The sequence below is a fragment of the Agelaius tricolor genome, unplaced genomic scaffold (genome assembly GCF_023055355.1).
Source record: "Agelaius tricolor isolate 1412-34295 unplaced genomic scaffold, bAgeTri1.0.p SCAF_7, whole genome shotgun sequence".
Lineage (NCBI taxonomy): Eukaryota > Metazoa > Chordata > Aves > Passeriformes > Icteridae > Agelaius > Agelaius tricolor.
Window position 1 is genome coordinate 21,468,133 of NW_027269267.1, and position 20,285 is coordinate 21,488,417.

Consider the following 20,285-nt stretch of genomic DNA (forward strand, 5'->3'; position numbering starts at 1 on the left):
CACAAAATTTTTACTTTGTATTGAAACAATAATTTTGAAAAAGTTTGTTTATTTTTGTGCCATGTTTTTTGTGTCATCTTTATGTTTTCTTTTTAAGGAAGAGGGCACAATCTATTAGTATACTATTTTGCTCTCCAATTATATAGGAAGGCAAACACATTGAAAACAATTCTAGTTATTTCTCACTTCTGGAGGAAGGGATTTTAATGTAGTTTTTTTACTGCATATTTTGGGGAAAATTTGATATGATTAACCATTTGACTAATTTCCATTGGTGAATATAAAAGCTATGGTAACTAAGATGCTAGTTGGCCAAGCTGGCTGTGATGTAGATTGTCCTAAGTGTTATGTGAAGTTTCCCACAGTACTGTAACTTAAGATTCAGCCAGCTGAGCAGGACCTGCTGCATTATCCTATGGAAATACTGCATGTCATGTGAACAGACTTACCATTCCATTTGGTACTAATTCTCTCTAAAAATAGTAGCATTATTGTTTACATTGGAAATTCAGCTATTTAATCATATTACTATAATATAATAAAGTTGATTAAAGTATACCAGACCAGTTATTTTCAGACAGAGCATGTCTGTGTTGTGTGAATGGATGTAATGTGTACACACACACATATATACATATATATACATATGGGCAGACAGTGATGAAGTACATTTATTAGTCTAGTCCATTACTAAAACAAATAAGGGACAGTATTTACTGATAGATTGGTTGTGACTGACCTTAGTGCTTCACCTTGCAATTGTCTAAACTCTGTGGACAGCTAATCTTCGAAAATGAAGCTTCTGAAACACCTAAAATTCTGGTTCTGAGGATCACAAGGAAGTTCTCAGCCCATGACAGTGAGAAATACCTGCTGGACCTAACCACCAGTCCTGTACACTAAAGGTTTCTTTCTCCATCTCCCAGGGGGGGCTTGCTTTGGTAAGCAGAGAAATGAGCCCACCTTGTGTGGGATTGTATTCACATGAAGTAGGGCAGGTCTGCTGTCCTTTGTTAGAGTAGTGGATACAATACTCAGAATTTCTTTTCTATCAGAGGAAATAGAAACTCAGCTTTTCTGATACCCTAGGTGGTATCCCTTCACTTTTTGAAATGCAAATTCTTTTATCACTGTGTTGTTTCCAAAGGTGTAGAGCTGTGAACTCAGCAGGGTAAGGCTGTACTCTCCTATTTCTATTAAACATTTGTGCTACAGAGAGGAGTCCAAGATTCATAGTGGGGAATGAGCACAGTGAAACAGTCCATTGATTACTGTAATCCTTGGATAGAGTCCTCTGTACAAGTCTTTGCTGTGAAGAGTTCTTTGCACCAATTTTTAACATACATACATAACGTATATTCACTGTTTGGAGTGTTGACACAAGAATCCCACCTGAATGGTCACACTGCTATGCTGCTGGGCCAGATATTCTTTTTCTTCTTCCTCCCAGTTTTAGTAAATCCCTTTCCCTTACAAGAAATTCTGACTTTCAGCCTTTCTTTCTCCAAGGAACAGTTTTGCATGTAAATATATATAACATGTTATAGTTCTAGATAGCATGCAACATCCAGGGTGCTAGGGAATATCTTGCCCTTGTCTCTCACACAAAGGATGGAATTGAAGATAGGTCATCCATGCTCTGGGATGCTCTTGATCATTACTCAGTTGTAGGAGCAGCAGAGGAAGATTTCTGTAGCCATGTTGAAGGCAATAACAGATAATCACCTTTTGAAGGACAGGATGAGGAGACTACTTACAGGAAAGGGCTCAGGGTTTAAACAGTTAAGAGCTGCTGGAAGAGGAGTAGAATTGTTAGTTCCTAAATGGAGCAGCTCTGGGCAAGTCTCGGCCAAATTCTCACAGAAAGCCCAACCTTGTTCTAAATGACCTAAAATGAGCTCTTGAGAAGTAATGTCAAGGTATTATGTGTATTGTCCAGCTTATGTCATTAAGATTACATGCTGCTCTTATATGAAGTTGTATCCTAATGTAGTTAATAGGGATTTTCCCTTGTCTTCATTGAACTTTGCATGATACTGAGGGCGGACATGTTGGCCAGTTATTTTGTTTGAGGAGACTAATTTATTATTTTATTCCAAATAAAACACCTGTTAGAATTTGAAGCTACTTTCCAAACATTCATCTTATAACTAAACAATGCCAAATAAATGGTAATTATGATTCTGTAATGATTTGAGTGGTGATCTTTTGTTTTTGTCTTTTATTTATGATTCTTAAAAATTCTTTAAAAGTGTTGGTTTTTTCTTTCATATTCAGACAGAATTTTAGGTGTGTGATGAAATTTAACCATTAGTTATTTGGTACCACTCAGCATAGCTTTTAGTGGGTTTAAATTAATGTGAAAGATATTGAAAGGACTCTGAATATTATGACTGCAGCTCCAAAAATACTTAAGTAGTGAGAACTAAATAAACTAAAGCAATTAAACAAAAAAAAATAGTTATAGCATTAAGGTAGTGTAAGATATCTCAGCAATACTTAGTTATTTCTAGAAATTTATTAATTCTATGTAAAAGGTACTTAGAGGTGCCAAAGTGGTTTATATCATGGTAGTTGGAGGTAGACCTCCTGCATGCCATTGAGCTTAGCAGGAGCTTGGCATACAAAATGAATTATGAAAGTAATAGGCCCAAGGCATGTTCATAAGTTGAAATAATTTTGGCATTATGGATTGACAGTTTATTTGATTTTACATTATTTCGTGGTTGCCATGGGAAACTGACACTTCTGAAATACTTTCTTTTAATCAACAGAATATGAGCTGATGCCAGTGACAAATAACTCCTTTGAGGAATTTGGGATTAAGTTTATTCAGATTATGCTTGCCTTGTTACAAAGTTCAGAAAACATATTTTTAAAAGCCCAGAAGACTGTAATTAGTTATTTATGATTAAATACCCGAACCTGTTTTCAGTTGCCGCAATAGGGGAGCTGGCTGTTGGAAAAAAATAGGATATTTGAGTACTCCATAAAATAAAAACAATTGCAAAAGTTGATTCAGGTAGGCTCTTTCTTCCCTGGGGCAAACCTTGGATAATTCCCTCTACAAGTAACATAAAGGTTAAAAAGGGAAAGGAGATGAGGAAGACTGTCAGGACTGTTAGCCCTGCTTAAGTTGAGAAGAGAGTGGTCTGAATGGAGAGGGACTCTGAGGAGCAGCAATATGTGATGGACTCAGAGTCTGCAATGCTTAGCAGTCTGAGAGAGTCAATAATATGGTTTAGAAAAAGTCTCCTTTCCTTACATGCACACACAAATGAGATATTTGTTTCCCTAAATTTTGTTTGTCACCAAATGAAGAGAGAGACTAAGTGGAGAATAACACCTACAAATTTTATTTATCAGGGCTTTAAAAGGCCATTGCTGAAGAGCTGAAGCAAATTCCTCAGTTTCTGATTATCTGAGTTATGTCAGCAACTTCTGGTTTCTTACACAGAAAGAAGTAAGGGAGCAAGAAGCGGAAATTATGTTTTGCCTTTTTTTGGGAGCTACTTAGTATCATTACAAGTAATGTTGAATCATATACAGGAAAGGTGACTTCTTGAACTTGTATAAAACAGAGCTTGTAAAAATAAATTGGTGTAACTACATTTTTAATGAGCTTGCATGTTTGGTCAGTAATGGTAATCAGTGGTGATTGTATAATATATTTAGACATATATATGATATCTGGTTCAGGTTCTTGTGTTACTTTGATGAAAGAATTAAACCAAAATGTAGCAAACATGACATACTAAAGTAAATTGAAAACTGGATAATTGAGAGGTAATTAAAAAAAGTAAAATTTCCAAGTGGATATGTTTTTGATGAGTTCTGCAAAAATGCCACATCTTCTGTAGCTGGAAGTGATTCAGTGGTTACCAGGAGGCTATGTTCAGTTCTGGTGTTTGTACCTTAGAGAAAAAAAAAGAAAGAATGCAAAAGATAGTTCTTCAAAAGTTTAATGGGGTAAAAAAAAAAAGGAAGAAAACAGGGCTCAGAATAAGAATGTGCAAAGCACTTCCTACTGAAAGGGTTCAGATTGTATCTATGCTTATACCATATTTCAGTGGTTCTCCCCTCAGGATTTGGAAATTGAACTCATGACACTGGCAATCTCAGTAGGTGGTGTTGGAGAAAAGGTCAGCTCCTATGACCTGAGAAAAGTCTTCAGGGAAGAGTTAAGGCTGTAAGTGTCTTTTTGACCTAAGTGCCAAAGATGTGAAGAAGGCTTACATTCATTATCTGAGAGTTTTGAATTTCCTATGAACTAGAAAAAGTGGGTTCTCACAGCACTGGATTTCATTAAGCTATTTTGGACCCCTAATTCTCTGAGATTGAGAATTGAGGAAATCAGTCCCGTCACCTGGGGCAACGAGTTCCCTGAAATATCACCTGAACAGTGAGACCCTAAACACTGGTGAAGGTTGTGATAACTGCAGAACTAATTGTGTGAATTTAACAGCACTTCACCTATTTTCTAAAAGCTACTTTTTCCAGAAGAAACCTGCAATGCACTGTAAAATTGGATGGTTTTATCATTATGTTCACAGCTGTAAATGCTTTGCAGTGCAGAGTGATGGGTCAGGTGAGGTGGCTGCATGCAGCCTGTGATGCTGGTGTGTGCTCAGGCAGACCAATGGGTGTTGCACAGCAGATGGCAGGTGACCTTGTCAGAACAAGCAGTGTAAGTAAGTGTGACATTTTCCCCACCAGACCACGGAGGAGCGCGTTCGGCTGCCGGACACCCGCGCCAGCCGCTGGTACCAGTTCCGCGTGGCTGCTGTGAACGTGCACGGCACCCGGGGCTTCACTGCACCCAGCAAGCACTTCCGCTCCTCCAGAGGTGAGTGTTCCTGTCTGCCACTCGCCTTCCTCTCACTCCCACCTGCAGCACAGCCTCACCTGCCTGCTTTTGTGGCAGAGGGTTTTCAGTGGGTGGGTTTTTGAGTAGTTTTGCCACTGACTTTAGAAATGGAGATTTATTTGAAGACAGCAAACAAATTAAAAGTTGAACTGTCATTATTCTTTTATCAGCAAGGGTGTCTATGAATAAAACTCCTTTGAAACATTTTCCACATGATTGGTATCAAACTACACGACCCTGACCATGAAATACAGAAGAACTTGGGTTTCAGTGTGTTAATCCAAGAGGTTTATCTTTTTTCTTTTTAGTTATGGGAAATATGTTACTGTCATAAGTTTAGTAGAGTACTGGAATATTTTATGGCCTGTATCTAAATAATTGTAGCAGCATTGTTTTGATGGAACTTTGTACCCTCTTAATATAATTTCCTCTTCATAGCACTAATTGTAAGTGCTTAAGAATAAAAAAGAGCATAAATGCAAAGCAGCATGTTTCTGTTCATTACAAAGGCATGCCTGATGATCCACAAAGTATTGTAGGAATTTTTGTTGATAGTTCTGGTTTTGCAACTGCTAGGGCAATAAAACAACTTTGAGAAGTATTTCTGTACCAGTAAATGGTACATGAGGGATGGAGGAGATGGAAACAGTTCTCCCATCCTGTAAAGTTCCCGGCATTCTCCGTGGTGTGCTTTTCACCAACATGGAGAAGAATTTTCCCAGATGACTCTTAGGCATAGCATAGGGGTTAGCACAGGCCAGAAACTATTCCCATTAGACAGATGATCTGGATGTGGTCACCCTCTCTTAAAGGCAGTCAATAATGTGGGCATATCCAGACCACACTAGTTGATTTTAGTGCCAAAGAATGAGATCCAGCACTCTTCACTCTACTAATAGAAGCAGTTCCTAATAGAAAGACTTGTTGTTATTTTAGCAGTGGCAGAATCTTTACACTGGTATAACTCTACATACTTTGAGGATTGTATTTCCTCCTCTTTCTGCAGACTGAATTATCTTGCAGTACAAACAGTTGCCATCTTTCAGTTCCTGTGCTGGCTTTTAGCTTATTGTTTGGCCATAGTCGGTCCTAGAAAAGGATCTTTTTGGTGGTGCATTTATAGAGGCATGCGAATACTTTTGCTGGTATGGAAGTTTTAATCTCTTACTGAATAACTATATGTTAGCTTTAATAATTTTTTTGGTGCCCTAGCTGTACTTGTGGTGGGAAGGTTGGCTGGCATAGCTGTCCTGTTACTTCTGTGACCACCAACCTTTTCATGCATAGAAGAAGTATTATTTTAAGAACTATAATACTTAAGTAGCATACAATTTCAGAAACATAAAATAATACAGTTCCTTCGAGCGGTGAGTTTACTGTAAGAACTCTTCAGCAGCAGTACCTTTCTCTTTACTTCTTGAACAGCACTTCAGCAGATACAGCAGTTTGTTGCTGGATCTGGCACCAACTTTCTTTTAAATTGAGATCATTGACAGTTGTTTTATTGGGTTTGTAAATATTTTCCAGCTATTCTGCTTGGAACCACTATTACTACAATTACAGAAAGGTATGTCATGGTAGCACTGAGGTTTTGGCTTGAACATGACATTTTCAGGCAGGATTTGTATAACTTTCAGAAAAATTGGCCCCCTACTGAGTGTGCTAGCCATGCTCAAAATACCATCCTTGGTAATGAATATAAGAATATCCATGGTAAATCATCCTGAAGGTCTCTTTAGCCCAGAATCTGACCCCAGCCAGAGGTGGGTTTCTGGATAACAATGTAAGATCAGGATAAGCAAATAGGGGTATTTTTTCAGAATAGTCTCCCAGCTGGCAGTAATTTGTGTTTCAGGAACTTGTGGTTTTGAAATCATTACATGAATACCAGAGTCCTCTTGTGGTCTCTGCAGCTACCCCTGAAGCACTTGCTCTCCTTGAGAACTGCTCATGGCTGTCTAGTGGAGATGGAGAGCACTTTTAGAGCTTTGTGATGAGGGCAGTGGGAGTCAGCAGTACCTCTGCATGCTCTTACCTAATAAACCAAAAGTTTGATAATGGCAGCAAGTATGTAGCCAGCATTCTTCAAAAGGCTTCTGTAACTCTCAAAATAACTGTTTTCACATCTGAACTCTAGCCCTTGGCAGAGGATTGTGAATTGACAGACAAGCAGCAGGGAGTTCAGTTAGCCCAGATCAGCCAATGCTGGCAGCTCATTTGGCCATTCTAGGGGCTGTGGAACTGCCAGTGGCTGTGATAAAGATGTGAGTTTGCCAGATGAAATGTGCAGTCACTCCAGGTGATGACTCACATGAAGGTGCTGCTGGGTGCTGACTGCTGGGAGAGATACTGGGATGCTCCTGTTGGTGCCTTTGAGCCTCTATATCCCCAGGTGAGCCATCGGAGTGGTAGCAGTTAGTGTCACACGAACATTTAATTACTGCTTTGGAGCTCAGTGGGAAATGACAGCTCCTGCTTGGTAGAGAGGCAAGAAACTGCTGCTCAGATGTGCCTAGTTTTTTGAGTGCCAGCATCTACTGGCCCCTGCTGAGCTCCTACAGGCACATTTAACCTCCAGTTTGGAAAAGAAAAGTGGATTTTGGCACATCACCTTTGGAAGTTTGCTGCCTGTCTGTGCTATGTTTGTGTGAAGTGTGGACAGAATTTCACATCAGTGTTTCACTTCACCCTGTTGTGCCAAGACTAAGAGAAGATTATTATCTTGGTCAAACTTAGCAGTAGGTTTCTTCAAAAATAAACCCTTTGATCAGGAAACATGACAGTAATTCCTAAGACAGTTTCTCACACAAGATACTGAACTTTTACCAATTGCTCATAAATAGTAATGAATAGAAAATCATTTGGGTTTGTTTTTTCCTCTAAAGGGGGACAAATATGATATTTAATCTTCTTCTAGGAAGAATATGGCACCACAAAGTCTCTGTCACTAAATATTTTAAGATGTTAAGAGGAATATTCAAAAACGTGCTGTAATTACTCAGAGAGAGAATTTTTGTCTGGTTACCACAATACGTTTTATAGTGTTTTGTCTTTTTGAAAATGCAAAAAACATGCTTTCTAAGTAGACACAGCAAAATAAGGTTTTGTTTTATTCAAAATTATGTTAAGTTTTCTGAGGTAATTACCATTAACTTATTTATCACTAAATAACACTCCTCATTTTCCAAAGTAATTTAATTTCTCAGTCATGAAAAAGACAAAACCAAAAAAACAAGAATATTTCATCAAGCATTTCAACTTGCCATTTTTCATCTAATTGTGTTTTGAGGTCTGATCTACTGCACCTTTGGATGCTTTTATGCCATAAACATTTGAGGTGAAGGTTTATTAGCTGTTTTACACTTCCTCGTGTGTTCATCTAGGATGAACATTAATTTGTTGGCATTAATTTGTAAATAGTAAATAAAGTGACATGGCTGAGAATTACTGGAATATTCAAAGCCTAGGCAGAGCTCCTTTTTTAACTCTGTTTATTTATTTTTTATAAAGGAAACAAAGGGTTTCCATGTACTGGTCTGACATGACCCTTCACAAGTGAAGCTTTGTTTTGCCAAAATGCGACTACAAAATTACAAGAAACACAGGTTGGAATAGTCTGTGGTGGAGTGGCTGGAAAATTAAGTGAATATTGCACCTAGGGAGTGGATTCTTTCATATGACTGGGACTGTGCAGATGGACTTTTACATTGATACTGTCAACTAAAATTGATCAAAATTTGCTGCTATTTTGGCTGTGATTTCCACTTCTTTTTTTCAGGGTTTTTTAATTTTGTGTGCTTTCCTTTTATCTTTAATTGAGTGGCAACAATTTCCAATAACAGCAGTAAATAAAGGTAACTGAATACCTGACAGAACATTTTTGATCCATGAAGATACAAATATCCTTCTATTCATATTTAGACTGGCTCTTTCCAAGCTGTTTCTTTTCTTCTGGAAGCAGGAGAGAAGTGTTCCTAGAATCCATAAATTAGTCTCGTTGGATGAAAACTACCTGTGTTTTTCTTCCAGTAAGCAGGCACTGGATAGCTTAACCTAACTGGTCAGAAGCTGCTTGGCACTAGTAATACAATTTTTAATTTGTTGCATTTGGTTCAGAGTCCCTAGTCTTTTTTTTCCCTAGCTTTTTATAATTTTTGATGAGAATGAACTCTCAGTACCAGAGACTTCAGTTAACTCTGGGACTCAGTGTTAGGCATTTCTGTGTCATATATTACCTCACTGGTCTGTAGGTAGGTACTGTGTCTTTTCCAGAGACAAGAAGATCAACACAATGAGCCCAAACCATCTGACCCTTCCACCTCTGCTGAAGGTTTTTATCTTCACCATGAGGGCAATTGCCAGCATACACTGGATAGATTGTCAAGCAAAAGGAAGCAGACAACATTGTTTTCACAGCACATAAGAACCAGGCTGGATGTGATTTCATGCATACATTACTGAGTGTTAGAAAAACCAGAACAGACATCCACTCATGGCACTAAAATTCTTTCTGTTGCTCCTTTGAGACCAATGATTTTTTTATGCTGTTGCACAGCTGGTTTATGTGTGCCATTTCCATCGGGCAGAGCCAGTCCTCCTGCTTACACCCTGGAACTGTTTAATGGCTGGAAACTTGTCTGTAGAGCAGCTTCAGCAGACTTTTAGAGTTAGAAGGTCTCATGTTTGAAAGATAGCAGTGGGAGATCTATTTTAAGTCAAGAAAAATGCTCCAAAAAATGCTTTAAATTGCTATCACACTTGCTTTCACTTTTACAGCTCAGAATGAGAATTCTGATTCCAATGCCATTATTCCCCTCTCTGACACCTATTCCAAATCATTTACTGTTTTCACTCCAGTTGCCACATTGAAAGACAAAGTGGATGCACTGAAGCAGTGTATTCATGTGTTTAGCTTGTCCACACTGTTTTCTAAGGTTTTGCAAAGGTGTTTGAAAATGCTATTGATTTAAAGAATTTTGGAAAATATAAACTATTACTATGTTCACAAATATGAGATGTTAATTTTGAAATGGTGATGATGTGAGTGTTTTCTTTCTTTCCTTTATTTGCAGCAAGAGATCCTCCCTTTTGGGGACTGGAGACAGAATTTTGCTTGTGATGGCTGAGTAGCCAGCAAGACAGGAATTTAAGTCCTTTGGGTATACTCAAGCCAAACACAATCCAGACAAGTGGAGTACTTATCCCATGTGCTGGAACAGCAGCTTCAGCCTTGACCTAATGAAGCTATCATTTCTAGCAGTGAGAAGCGATTTACTTGTCAGGCTGCTGAGACCTGAATTTTTTAGGAGTTGAGGACAGCTGTCTGTGCCAAATTCTAGGATATATAGAATGGCTTGTAGTTTATTTGTATAAACTGCAAAGGAAAAGCTGCAACTAGCATCACTCTTTCTGCAAACCAAAGAATTTGATTTAACACTCAAGATAAATTCATGTATATAAACTACCAGTACTTTGCATTTGAAAAACTGGCAGCAGTTTTCATTCCAGTAATTTTACATCTGTGTACCTGAATTCTACATGTGGGCAGTCAGTCAAAGGGATCATAGGTATATGAAGACTAACAGTAGGATGGCTATTGGCTTTATAGTCAGCAGAAGGTCACTTTAGCTTTATAGTTAGGTTAACAAACACCTTATGTAGTCAGCTTTGTGATTCAGTACCAGTTATTAGACCTTGAAGCATTTTAGCACGAATTGTATAGTGCTTTTAATGTCTACAAGGACATAAGCATAACAGACCACCTTGTAGAAGCATGACTTTTCCATTCAATAATGCAGAAAAAACAACTAATCTGTTATGTGGTAACTGGCAGGCATGCATTGTAGAGGAACATGCTCATAAACATGTCACAGGTTTTTTTTTTCTGGGTTCTTGTTTTTTTGGGAGGCCTAAAGGGTGTTGGGGTTTTTTGAGTTCTTTGTTTCATGTGGGGTTTTTGGGTTGTTTGGTTTTTCGTCCTGTAAACAGAGATCACATTATTTTACCCTGCTGTTCCTTTTCACTTGTCTGCTTTGCTGGTGAAACTAAATTCTTTCAGATGAAGAAATAATTAATACTCTTGGGTTTTTAACTTACAAAATGATAATTGTGTCACTTGTAATAGTGATGAATGTCACAGAAATATATCAAAGTAGATTAATAAATTACATAGTGGTATTGAAATACTTGATATGAAATGGATCCTAATCTGATATAAAATGCTTACTGAGTGTCTTAATATTTCAGGTAATACACCCCAAATCCATGAAATATTTTACTGTTGCATCCATACAAAAAGACAGGATCTTTTTTCAGTTGATTAAATGCAAAACTGTAATAAGTTTGTTTATCTTTGATATTTTATATCTTTAGAGCTAATTATTTTCTTAATCTGTCTACTAGTTTTAATAAAGCTCTCACAGAAAATGAGTTACTTTCAGTGTCTCACCTTTTCATGTCTGTTAGCTGCACATCTCCTCCTTTCTGTCTTCTACCACCACCACTGTTCTTGTTCAAAGGCATTTTTATAGATGTCATTTGAGAGGCTTGCAAAAGAGTCTTTGAAGAAAGAGGGCACTCAGGAAAATATCTGCTATTGCTGTATTATATCACATACATATTCCTTCTAAGAGGACATTTTTTCTATCCTTAACTGTAATTACCCAATGATTTTTAATGCAATGTTTTTATTCTCACACAGCAAAGTAGAAACATTCATAGATTTTCTTTCAAATGTGGATCAGCATTTTGTCTGCTGCCTGGACTGTGTCTCGTGAGCACAGAAGAAATTCTACTGATAATGTTTTCAATAATCTGTGCAATTATAGAAAGTACAGATACACTGGTGGTGTAGAATTCAGAAGAAATTATCTATTGGTTTCAGTACACACATAGTTCTTTCTAACTGCTTTCTTTTGCTGGAATGGACATATAAACATTTGAAAAGAAAAAAACCCTAAATTTGGTCATTAGTTTTTAGACCTACAAAAAATTGGTGAAGAGAACTTCAAAATGTTTTTAATCATGTAATACACTTTGTCCAAAGGAGCTATTTCATTTTTTTAAATCTTTTTTGAAATTACTCTCTATCTCTTGTAGATACAGAATGAGGACAAGCATGTTTTATAAGTTGAATTATTTTTGCTTATATCTGACCATTTGGGAAGATATATTCTCTGAAACACTTTTATTTTATCCCATATGTTTTGTATACATAATAGATGATGCATAGCACTTCTGGGAGATAACCTGAATAATTCACCTACAGTAATATGATCATGTTGCACTTCAGGTTATAAATGTTTTATAGCCCTAATATAATGTCATATAACATATAAAAGCCTCTAACATTTTAAATCAATTGAGATGAATGCTTAATAAATGTCTTATATATGTGAATCATGATTCTGTTTATATTTAGTTTACCTAAATTACATTTTATACTTAGCTTTTAAATGACAGAAGTAAATGAAAAATTGTATGAGAGAATAGTACAAACTATTTGGCTAAATTTTTCTTTAATTCTGGAATGAATAGTTTATTGTACTTTAAGATGGAGTGGTTGTCAGCTTCACAGGTGAGGGAATAAGCGTAATAGCAGTGCTTCTCCAAAGCCAGAAAAAATATACACAACTGACTTGCTAGTGGATTAAAAAACCCAAGTGAGAAGTGAGGCATTATTACTATTTGGAAATTATGTTCAATTTCCAGAATTCTTAAGTATGCTTTGGAACTTTTATGGCCAAAAGTTAGATTGAATTATATGTGTGAGGAAAGAGGGACATCCATTACTGTTTAACTAAAATGGAATGTGTGAGGAAACAGGAGTATCCATTGTTATTGCAGCAAAAGTCCTGTTTAATAACAAGAATAAGTAATTTTTTCACATATGCTGATGTTTAAAAGGGAAATGCTGTCTATTAATTCTGAATGTGTCTTTTTTATAAAGTAAATGATACAATTTTTCAGTGAGACCATTTGTCATAGGGATTATCTGATGAATTAAGTATGTCTGGAATGTTTATTTAACAGCTCATTTACCAATTTAAAATAATGCAGGTAAACCATACAGTAAATGAATGAATGATGCCCCCTCCTCACACCTCCAGTTTTATTTCTGGCAAATAAGTGATGGCTCATGTGGCTATATATTGATAACATGTCTTAATTTCTATGAATTTCCTTTATTCTTCTGATATGCTTTTAATTTTTTTTTAGTCTCACTGCTTACTTCTATGTAAATTTTGTTTTTGCAGTTTCCTTGTATTTTGTCATCAATTTTTTGCTGACAGAGACATTTAAAAAAGGGTAGGAATTAAAAGGTAGGAATTGATAAACAACAAATTGGTCTTTCAGAAGCATTGTTGCAAAATCTTCATTGATTCACATTACTTGGGACCAGGATATTATATAGTGAATCCACAAGGAGGTCTTAAATTTAATATTGGAAAAGATTCAATATTTAATCTTATTCAAACTCTGACTATTGTGTGTCCTTGACTCTAGAGTCAGCACAAAGACAACTCAAGGAATACTATCTCAGTTGATATTGACCAGGAATTGAACCAGAATAGTGAAATAAATCAAAGGGGTAGCTAATTGCTTTTTGACATTCTAAAAAAACCCCTATAGATTTCTACCACAGTGTAATATATCATTATGCTTTAATTACATTTAGTCCAAGGAAGTGTTTGTGCCCCATGGTGGTAGATATCAATATTAGAATTTTGAAGAAAGATTCAATGTGTCAAAGCATAATTTCATCATCTGAGAATTATCTAGCAATGAAAAAATATTCAGTGTTTCATCCATGCAGCTCTGTGGTGACTCTACAAGGCCACTTGTAGAACCTGAATGTTTTACACTCACTGTATATTTAAAGTGAGTGACAGAAAGAAAACTGATAATCTGGTACATTTTGATAAAAGCTTCATAATGTTTGTGAACTACTAAAACCACAGAATAATGACAAACTAGATGCTAACCCATAATTTTTATGTCAGTAGAGTTTGAATTTCTAGAATTTACAAGAAGCCATATCAGTTACAGGATGTCTTTGCCTGGATTTTCCTCAATGTATTTAGAGTGTTTAATCCAGTTTATGAATGCCTCATAAAATCATGAGGGGAAGATAATCTTTACTTTAATGAAGATAATTTTTCCCTTAGAATATTTTCATTTTTTTCTAAATTCTAGATCCATCTGCTCCACCAGCTCCATCTAATATCAGGATTGCCAATATCAGTGCAAACAATGATGGGAGTGTAAATGCAATGATTACTTGGGATCTTCCAGAAGAGCCTGATATCCCAGTGCACCACTACAAAGTCTTCTGGAGCTGGACATACAGCAAATATGTAATTCCAGCAAAAAAAAAGAGAAGGAAGATTACTGATGGGGTAAGAAAGAAGTCAGTAACTGGGACAGAAGTATGGTTTATGTTTATGCAAAATAGAGTGTAAGTATAAAATATGTGATAAGTTCCAGTGATTTCAGCCACTGGTAAAGTAATGGTCCTAATTTTTAGTATCATGAAGCCCATAGAATATTTTGATCTCTTAATCCTTTTCTTACATTGAAGTCAGGGAGAGAAATAAACTTCTGCCTTAGAATACAGGTAAATACAATAAGATTTTTCAGGAAAGATGAATGAAAAGTTAAATGCTGTTAGCTGTCTAAATTTAGGCTTATTCAGTTAGTGCTTCTTAAAGTGCTTATTTTATTTGAAAGCCTGTCATTGTCTGTCACATTGTTCTTTCACTATGCAAGTAAAACTTGTGACACAGTCATAGAGTAATCGTTAAACAGTCAGTGTAGGTCTGAGGGAAAACCACACAAAACTCTTTAAATAAACTGCTGTACCAAAGATCTGGCAATATTTCCTTAGCAGCAAGTTCCTATGAGTTTCTTGAGTAATATGTTAAATATTGCTTTACTGGAAAACTTTTTGTTGTGATATCCTTAAGGATATTGCGTATTATTTTTAAGCAATTAATAGAAATCGATAGCAATTACAAAAATCAGTTAGACATGACTTGATTCTCAGTGCTTTTGACAGTGACACTTTGGCCCCATGTCAATGTTAACACTGTGTTTTGGCTCTGGCTGCCCATTCCACTGTGATGAGTGACAGTCAGAGGGACACAATTCCCCCTCTGTCCCTCAGTCACCAAACCCTGACAGAAATGAAGGCAGTGAAGGCTGTGTGATGAAGTCATGCAAGTCAATTTGCACAGAAAGGAAGGTTAGTTCTTTATTGTTGTTTAAAAAAATAATTGTGGCAGGATAGGAGTAGGGTTGGACTGTGCTCCATAGGAAAGTTTGTGTTCCTCAAGGAACCTTACATTGGGTAAAGACCTTCAGGAAAGAGGCTTCAGCTTAAAGATAACAGAGAGCTTTCTCTCTACAAGTACAGAGGGTTTCTCTCTCTCAGAACATCAGAAACCCCAGAGAATTTTAAAATTGAGCTGGGTCTTTAAGACCTTTCTGTAGAGTACTTCCTACATACAAATAATACTAAACTAGGTTCATGAGAACATTAGGGTAATTGAGATGGAGTTCTGACCTTGAGTATAGGGAAATACAAGGTGTATTTTATAGAAAAGGCAGGTTCTTACAATATGTCTCATATTACTCCTGACTTGTGCTTTTTCTTCTGCAGCATGTCATGAAACTGCACAGCACTGCCAGTGAGATTCAGGACATTCCAGATGATGTTGCTAATCAATGGTCATTTGAATATTGTAGCAACTCTTAGGCTAAAGAATGGCAAATACACAAACATTTAAAAAAGCAAAAAAAGGAAAGGTGGAAAATTCTTAATTGTTAAAGATCACTGAAGATTATTTTTGTCCAGTTCTTACCTTTAGATGTAGCCCAACCCAAATAATTTCTTACTGATTTCCATATGAGCTCACTCCAGGTAGACATTGAATTAGTTTGACTACAATACTGAGACTGTTAATCAAAAGTTATAATCAATATGTCACCACTAAACAAGTAAAGATAATTAATACTAAATACTTTTTGGCAATCTCCTTTTATCATCCTAAATGTTAAATATAGGGCGGTTACCTTGGTACACGGTTATCTTTTTTACTCTATATGGACTGTCAAACTTGAAAGGCACAAGAAATTCTAACAAAAACATGGAGTAATATCTTCAACCTGGCATATGGACTAGAAGGATATTTTTATAATGAAATCTAGCGAAATAAAATAGAAGACTGAGAAGGCTGGACTCTTCTTTACAATATCATGTGCCTTGCCTTAATGAATGGGATTTTGACTGGAGAATGATAAACCTGATCTGTTGTTTCCCCATTTTGTACACTTCCATGACATTGGAAATTGGTTTTTCTCTGTTCTATTTTCCATTCTACAGAAGAAAAAGTGTTCTTTCCAATGAGAGGGTATTTTTGGGTGGTGCATATTTTTAAATTTTTATTTTCAAGAGTTTAAACAAATAGAATGTATTGAAAAATTTATTAAATGTTGGATGGACTTTAGCTATCTTCAGACTGACTGTCTCTAGAAAAAAGTTTTCAATTGCTTTTCTAACACAGAAATTGTGGAATTAAGTGCTTAAATTCCTTTTGCTAAAATGATTTTGGCATAAGAGAAAAACCTTGTTTTATAGAAGAAAGCCCCATTGGTTTTGCCTAAACAATAGGTTTGGAATTGCCAAGAAACTGCCAAAATTATGCAAACATCAAGTAGGTTAGTATTTTTAAAATGACACAGAAAAACAGAGTCCAATTAAAGAAATCTTTTGCAGAAAGGAAATTTTGCTCTGAAATTTATATATGAGTTTTCTAACTTCAGAAAGGTAGTGTGCCTAAGATAACAAGCCTGCTTTTAATAAAGGCATGTGTTTCAGCAATATTATAATTGCTTTGTATATTTATTCTATTATAGGCCCAAAATTATGTGGTCCTGGAGGGGCTCCAACCCAACAGCAACTACAATGTGGAGCTGCAGGCAGTGACACGTTGGGGTCAGATACGCCTAAAAAGTGCTAAGGTTTCTCTCCATTTTAGCACAACTCAGGACATCAGGAATAATAGTGAGTAATCAAACACCTGAATGCTTTCTCTCTCCTTTATCTGGAATTTGAATGTTTTATATAATGATATCTTAAATTAAAAAAAAAAAAAATTCTTTAAGTAGGCTGTTCCACAGCACAGTGATCATCTCCTGGTCAAGTTGAGTAACCTTTTCTTGTTAAATTTCTTATTTAAAAATTGGTGACAATTTTTGCCTAATTCTTTGACTTAGACTCTACTCACCTAAAATAAACAGTTGCAAAGAAAATGGAAGCCTTTGCATAACTGTTGTGTTAATATTTTTTAGATTCAATACAGCTATAGATACTGACTGTGTTTTGAAATGGATGGAATAAAACCATTTTTGTGTGTCTTAACTGGACACTATTAACCTGCAATGTTTTCCAAAATCCTGTCTATTTTTAGTAGCCCTTTAAGTCAGATTCTTGGAACACAAAAGCTTGTGTCTACTATGAGTTGATATATAAAACACTGGCTCTTCTTTTAGGGAATCTGAAACATTCCATGTCTGTCAACCATGCTTTCTCAAAATATTGCACACATGGGACCCACATTCAAATTAAAATCTCAAGGTGTTCAGATGATAGGTCTTTAGAACCTCACATCCTAAGTAATGTAATTGCAAACTGTATCTGAATCTGGCAGAGCACCATGATTCTTAGCCTTGTTCAAATGCTATTTATACAATTACAGTACAATACTGAGTTACTGCCCCAATTGCTGATTAACTAATACAGCAGAGTTCTGAAAATAAGATGTTAAAGAATATGATTTTAATTATTCTGCCCTGACTCCATTTCATTTTGTATTCATTTACATTTTTTCTTTAAAGTACACTCACAGTTTAAACTTGTAGCCATTTTCATAAGAGATCTGTAATTACTTTCAACCTCACTAATCAACTGCTGTTGTTGCCACATTCTGTTTGGGCATACATAAAATATTGTAATGTGATTGTTAGCTATCACAGACCTTCTTGTCTGTGGTTGGTATTAATGGACCAAGAAGAAAAAATAAGCTGAAGCATCCCTCTTTTTCCTATATGGAACTAATCTTTACTACTCTTTTGGGTCATCTTGAGAGACAGCAGAAGGTCCAGTTTTCATCTCTTCCATGCACTGAGTCTTTACTTCAAATCCATACCAGAATATCAGCTTGAATCTCCACTGTCTGTATGTTAGGCAAGTTTGAGTTAAATCCTCAGTGAAGCCCAATGTAAGTAAAAGAGTTCTGCCTTTTCCTTATTGGCCCTCCTAGATTGTACCTGTGCTTTTTTCCATCCCCTAGAAAAGGAGCTTAGTTTGCAGGACTGTGCATGGTATCAAAATCGTGCAGTTATCACATTAAGTTCTCCTTCTTTTCCTATATGCACACAGGAGATGTAATAGAGGGAAAAATAGCTGTGGGAACTGGCTGTTTAATTGCATCCAGTGAGCCATTGAGATCTGCTAGGAGTGTGTCATTGGTGTTTGAGAGATTTCAAATTTTGCAGTTTATTTTTCTAAGAATTATTTGTGGGTTTTGCTGCTTTTTTTTTTTCTCCACCCCCTGCAAAATTCACTAGATAAAGAAGCAAAAATTATTTTCCACACTGTCCCCCTGCCCAATTTCCTGCTCATTTTAATAACGTTTCTGTGAAGTTCTGGCTCTTGGTGCTAACTTTAAGGTTTTTAGTTTTCAGTGCAGTCATTTTGACTGTCATGTCACCACAACATCACAGCTTTAAGTAAGAACTCAACTCACAGCTGAGTTTACGTTAAATCAAAGAATCCTGATGGTAGGGTTTTATTGGTCTGAGGTTGGCCTGTGCCCTGCTAAGTGGGAGAAAATTCTAGATGCTATTGGATACAACTAGCCAAAGAGAAAATGGGCAAGCTTTTGAAGTTCTTTGTCTCATTTTATTATTAGTATAGCTTTATAAGTGTTTCCATCTTGGGAGCAGAGATAATTAATCAACTGACCTTTGTCACGCGTTATTGGTACTCCTGACATTAGGTCAGACCATCATAATCTTTAAACATGATAGTAAATAAAGACTTTCCATATAACAAAAGCCTTCTAAACTGAAGGTGAGTAACTGGGATACGAGCATGTCATTTTTGCATGTCATTTCATATTTACTGTGAGAAATCCTTTCACTGGTAGGTCTGTATTAGCTCTCTGTGGCCTCACCAATGTTCTGACTCTCTTGGTCTATATCTCCTCGGGGTTTGTGTTGGGAGAAAATCTTTGTTTCAGTTTTCCTTCTTCAAGCCATTGTGTTTTCAGAATCTGATACAGGTCACATCTGAGTTATTACTTATAAATTCCCCACCAAATGGAGTTCATTTATGCCATACCTCATATGTGACTCCACTGCTTCATCATTTTCTGTCCACTGCAGTGGAACCTCATTCATTTCATTGTCACAACTAGATATAAATTCCTTCCACGACTTTGCTTGGATACCCTGCCCTCTCCATGGTTGTTTTGCTTCAGAAAACAGACCATCAGTAGTTTTTGTGAAGATCTGCTACCTACTTATGTCTAATCAGTACAGACTTTCTAATGCCTTCTGCTTTATTTTGCTTTACTTGGGTGACCTTTTTGTACTAAAAGGGTCATTAATTGTTGTATTGTATTTTAAACTAGAGTAAAACTACATTGGGAACAATATCTTTTTGATCTTGTTTACTTCAAGAATTTTGACTGTTCAAATTATGAACATCCATTTATTTAATGAGCAGTATTTTCTCTTTAACTGGAAATCAGTGCTTGTACCAAATAAAACACATATTTGTTTGAGTATTTCAGTAATAAATTTATAGAAAATATTTGAGCATCCCTTCTCTTAAAGCCATGAGGTAAAGGAGTCAAGATTCTTTGAACCTAAACCACTGATATCACTCACTGTAATTGATAGAGCACTCTATCAATGAGAGATGTATTTAGGACTTTTTGGACATTTTTTTTAAATGGCTAGATGATATTTTACATAGAAAAGCAAGTAAAAACTTCTCCTGGAGGAGATGCAAGTTCATCTTCTATATCTCACTCAGGTTAGTTAGGTACATAGCCAGTCCTGCTTGATGTAATTTTGAGAATACTCAGAAGCAGATGGAGACATATGAAAAAGAAACAAAAAAAAATTGCCTGAAATATTATCTAGGACATGACATCTTTGGCTTGTCTTTATTTTGGGACTTCCATGGACTTTGGGAAATAATTCCAGAAGCAACATGCCAATTTTGCTGAAGTCCCACTGTCAGATACTCAGCTCTGTGTGGAATTAAGCTCTGGTTTTTAGGTGTCAGGTCCTATTGTCAGAATAGAGATAGCCTGTACCCCTCTGAAGTAATTTAGTCCTACACACT

The 20,285-nt window shown here is 36.3% G+C and overlaps 1 protein-coding gene across 1 annotated transcript in view; it reads left to right on the plus strand.

The window, feature by feature from the left end:
- The window catches only part of ANOS1 (anosmin 1), a 131,573-nt gene that overhangs the window by 80,899 nt on the left and 30,389 nt on the right, over positions 1 to 20,285 (plus strand). Inside the window, exons 6-8 of the mRNA XM_071430572.1 lie at positions 4,717 to 4,846; positions 14,063 to 14,265; positions 16,784 to 16,931. Coding sequence (XP_071286673.1) covers positions 4,717 to 4,846; positions 14,063 to 14,265; positions 16,784 to 16,931 — 481 coding nt within the window. The remainder of the gene's footprint in view (positions 1 to 4,716; positions 4,847 to 14,062; positions 14,266 to 16,783; positions 16,932 to 20,285) is intronic.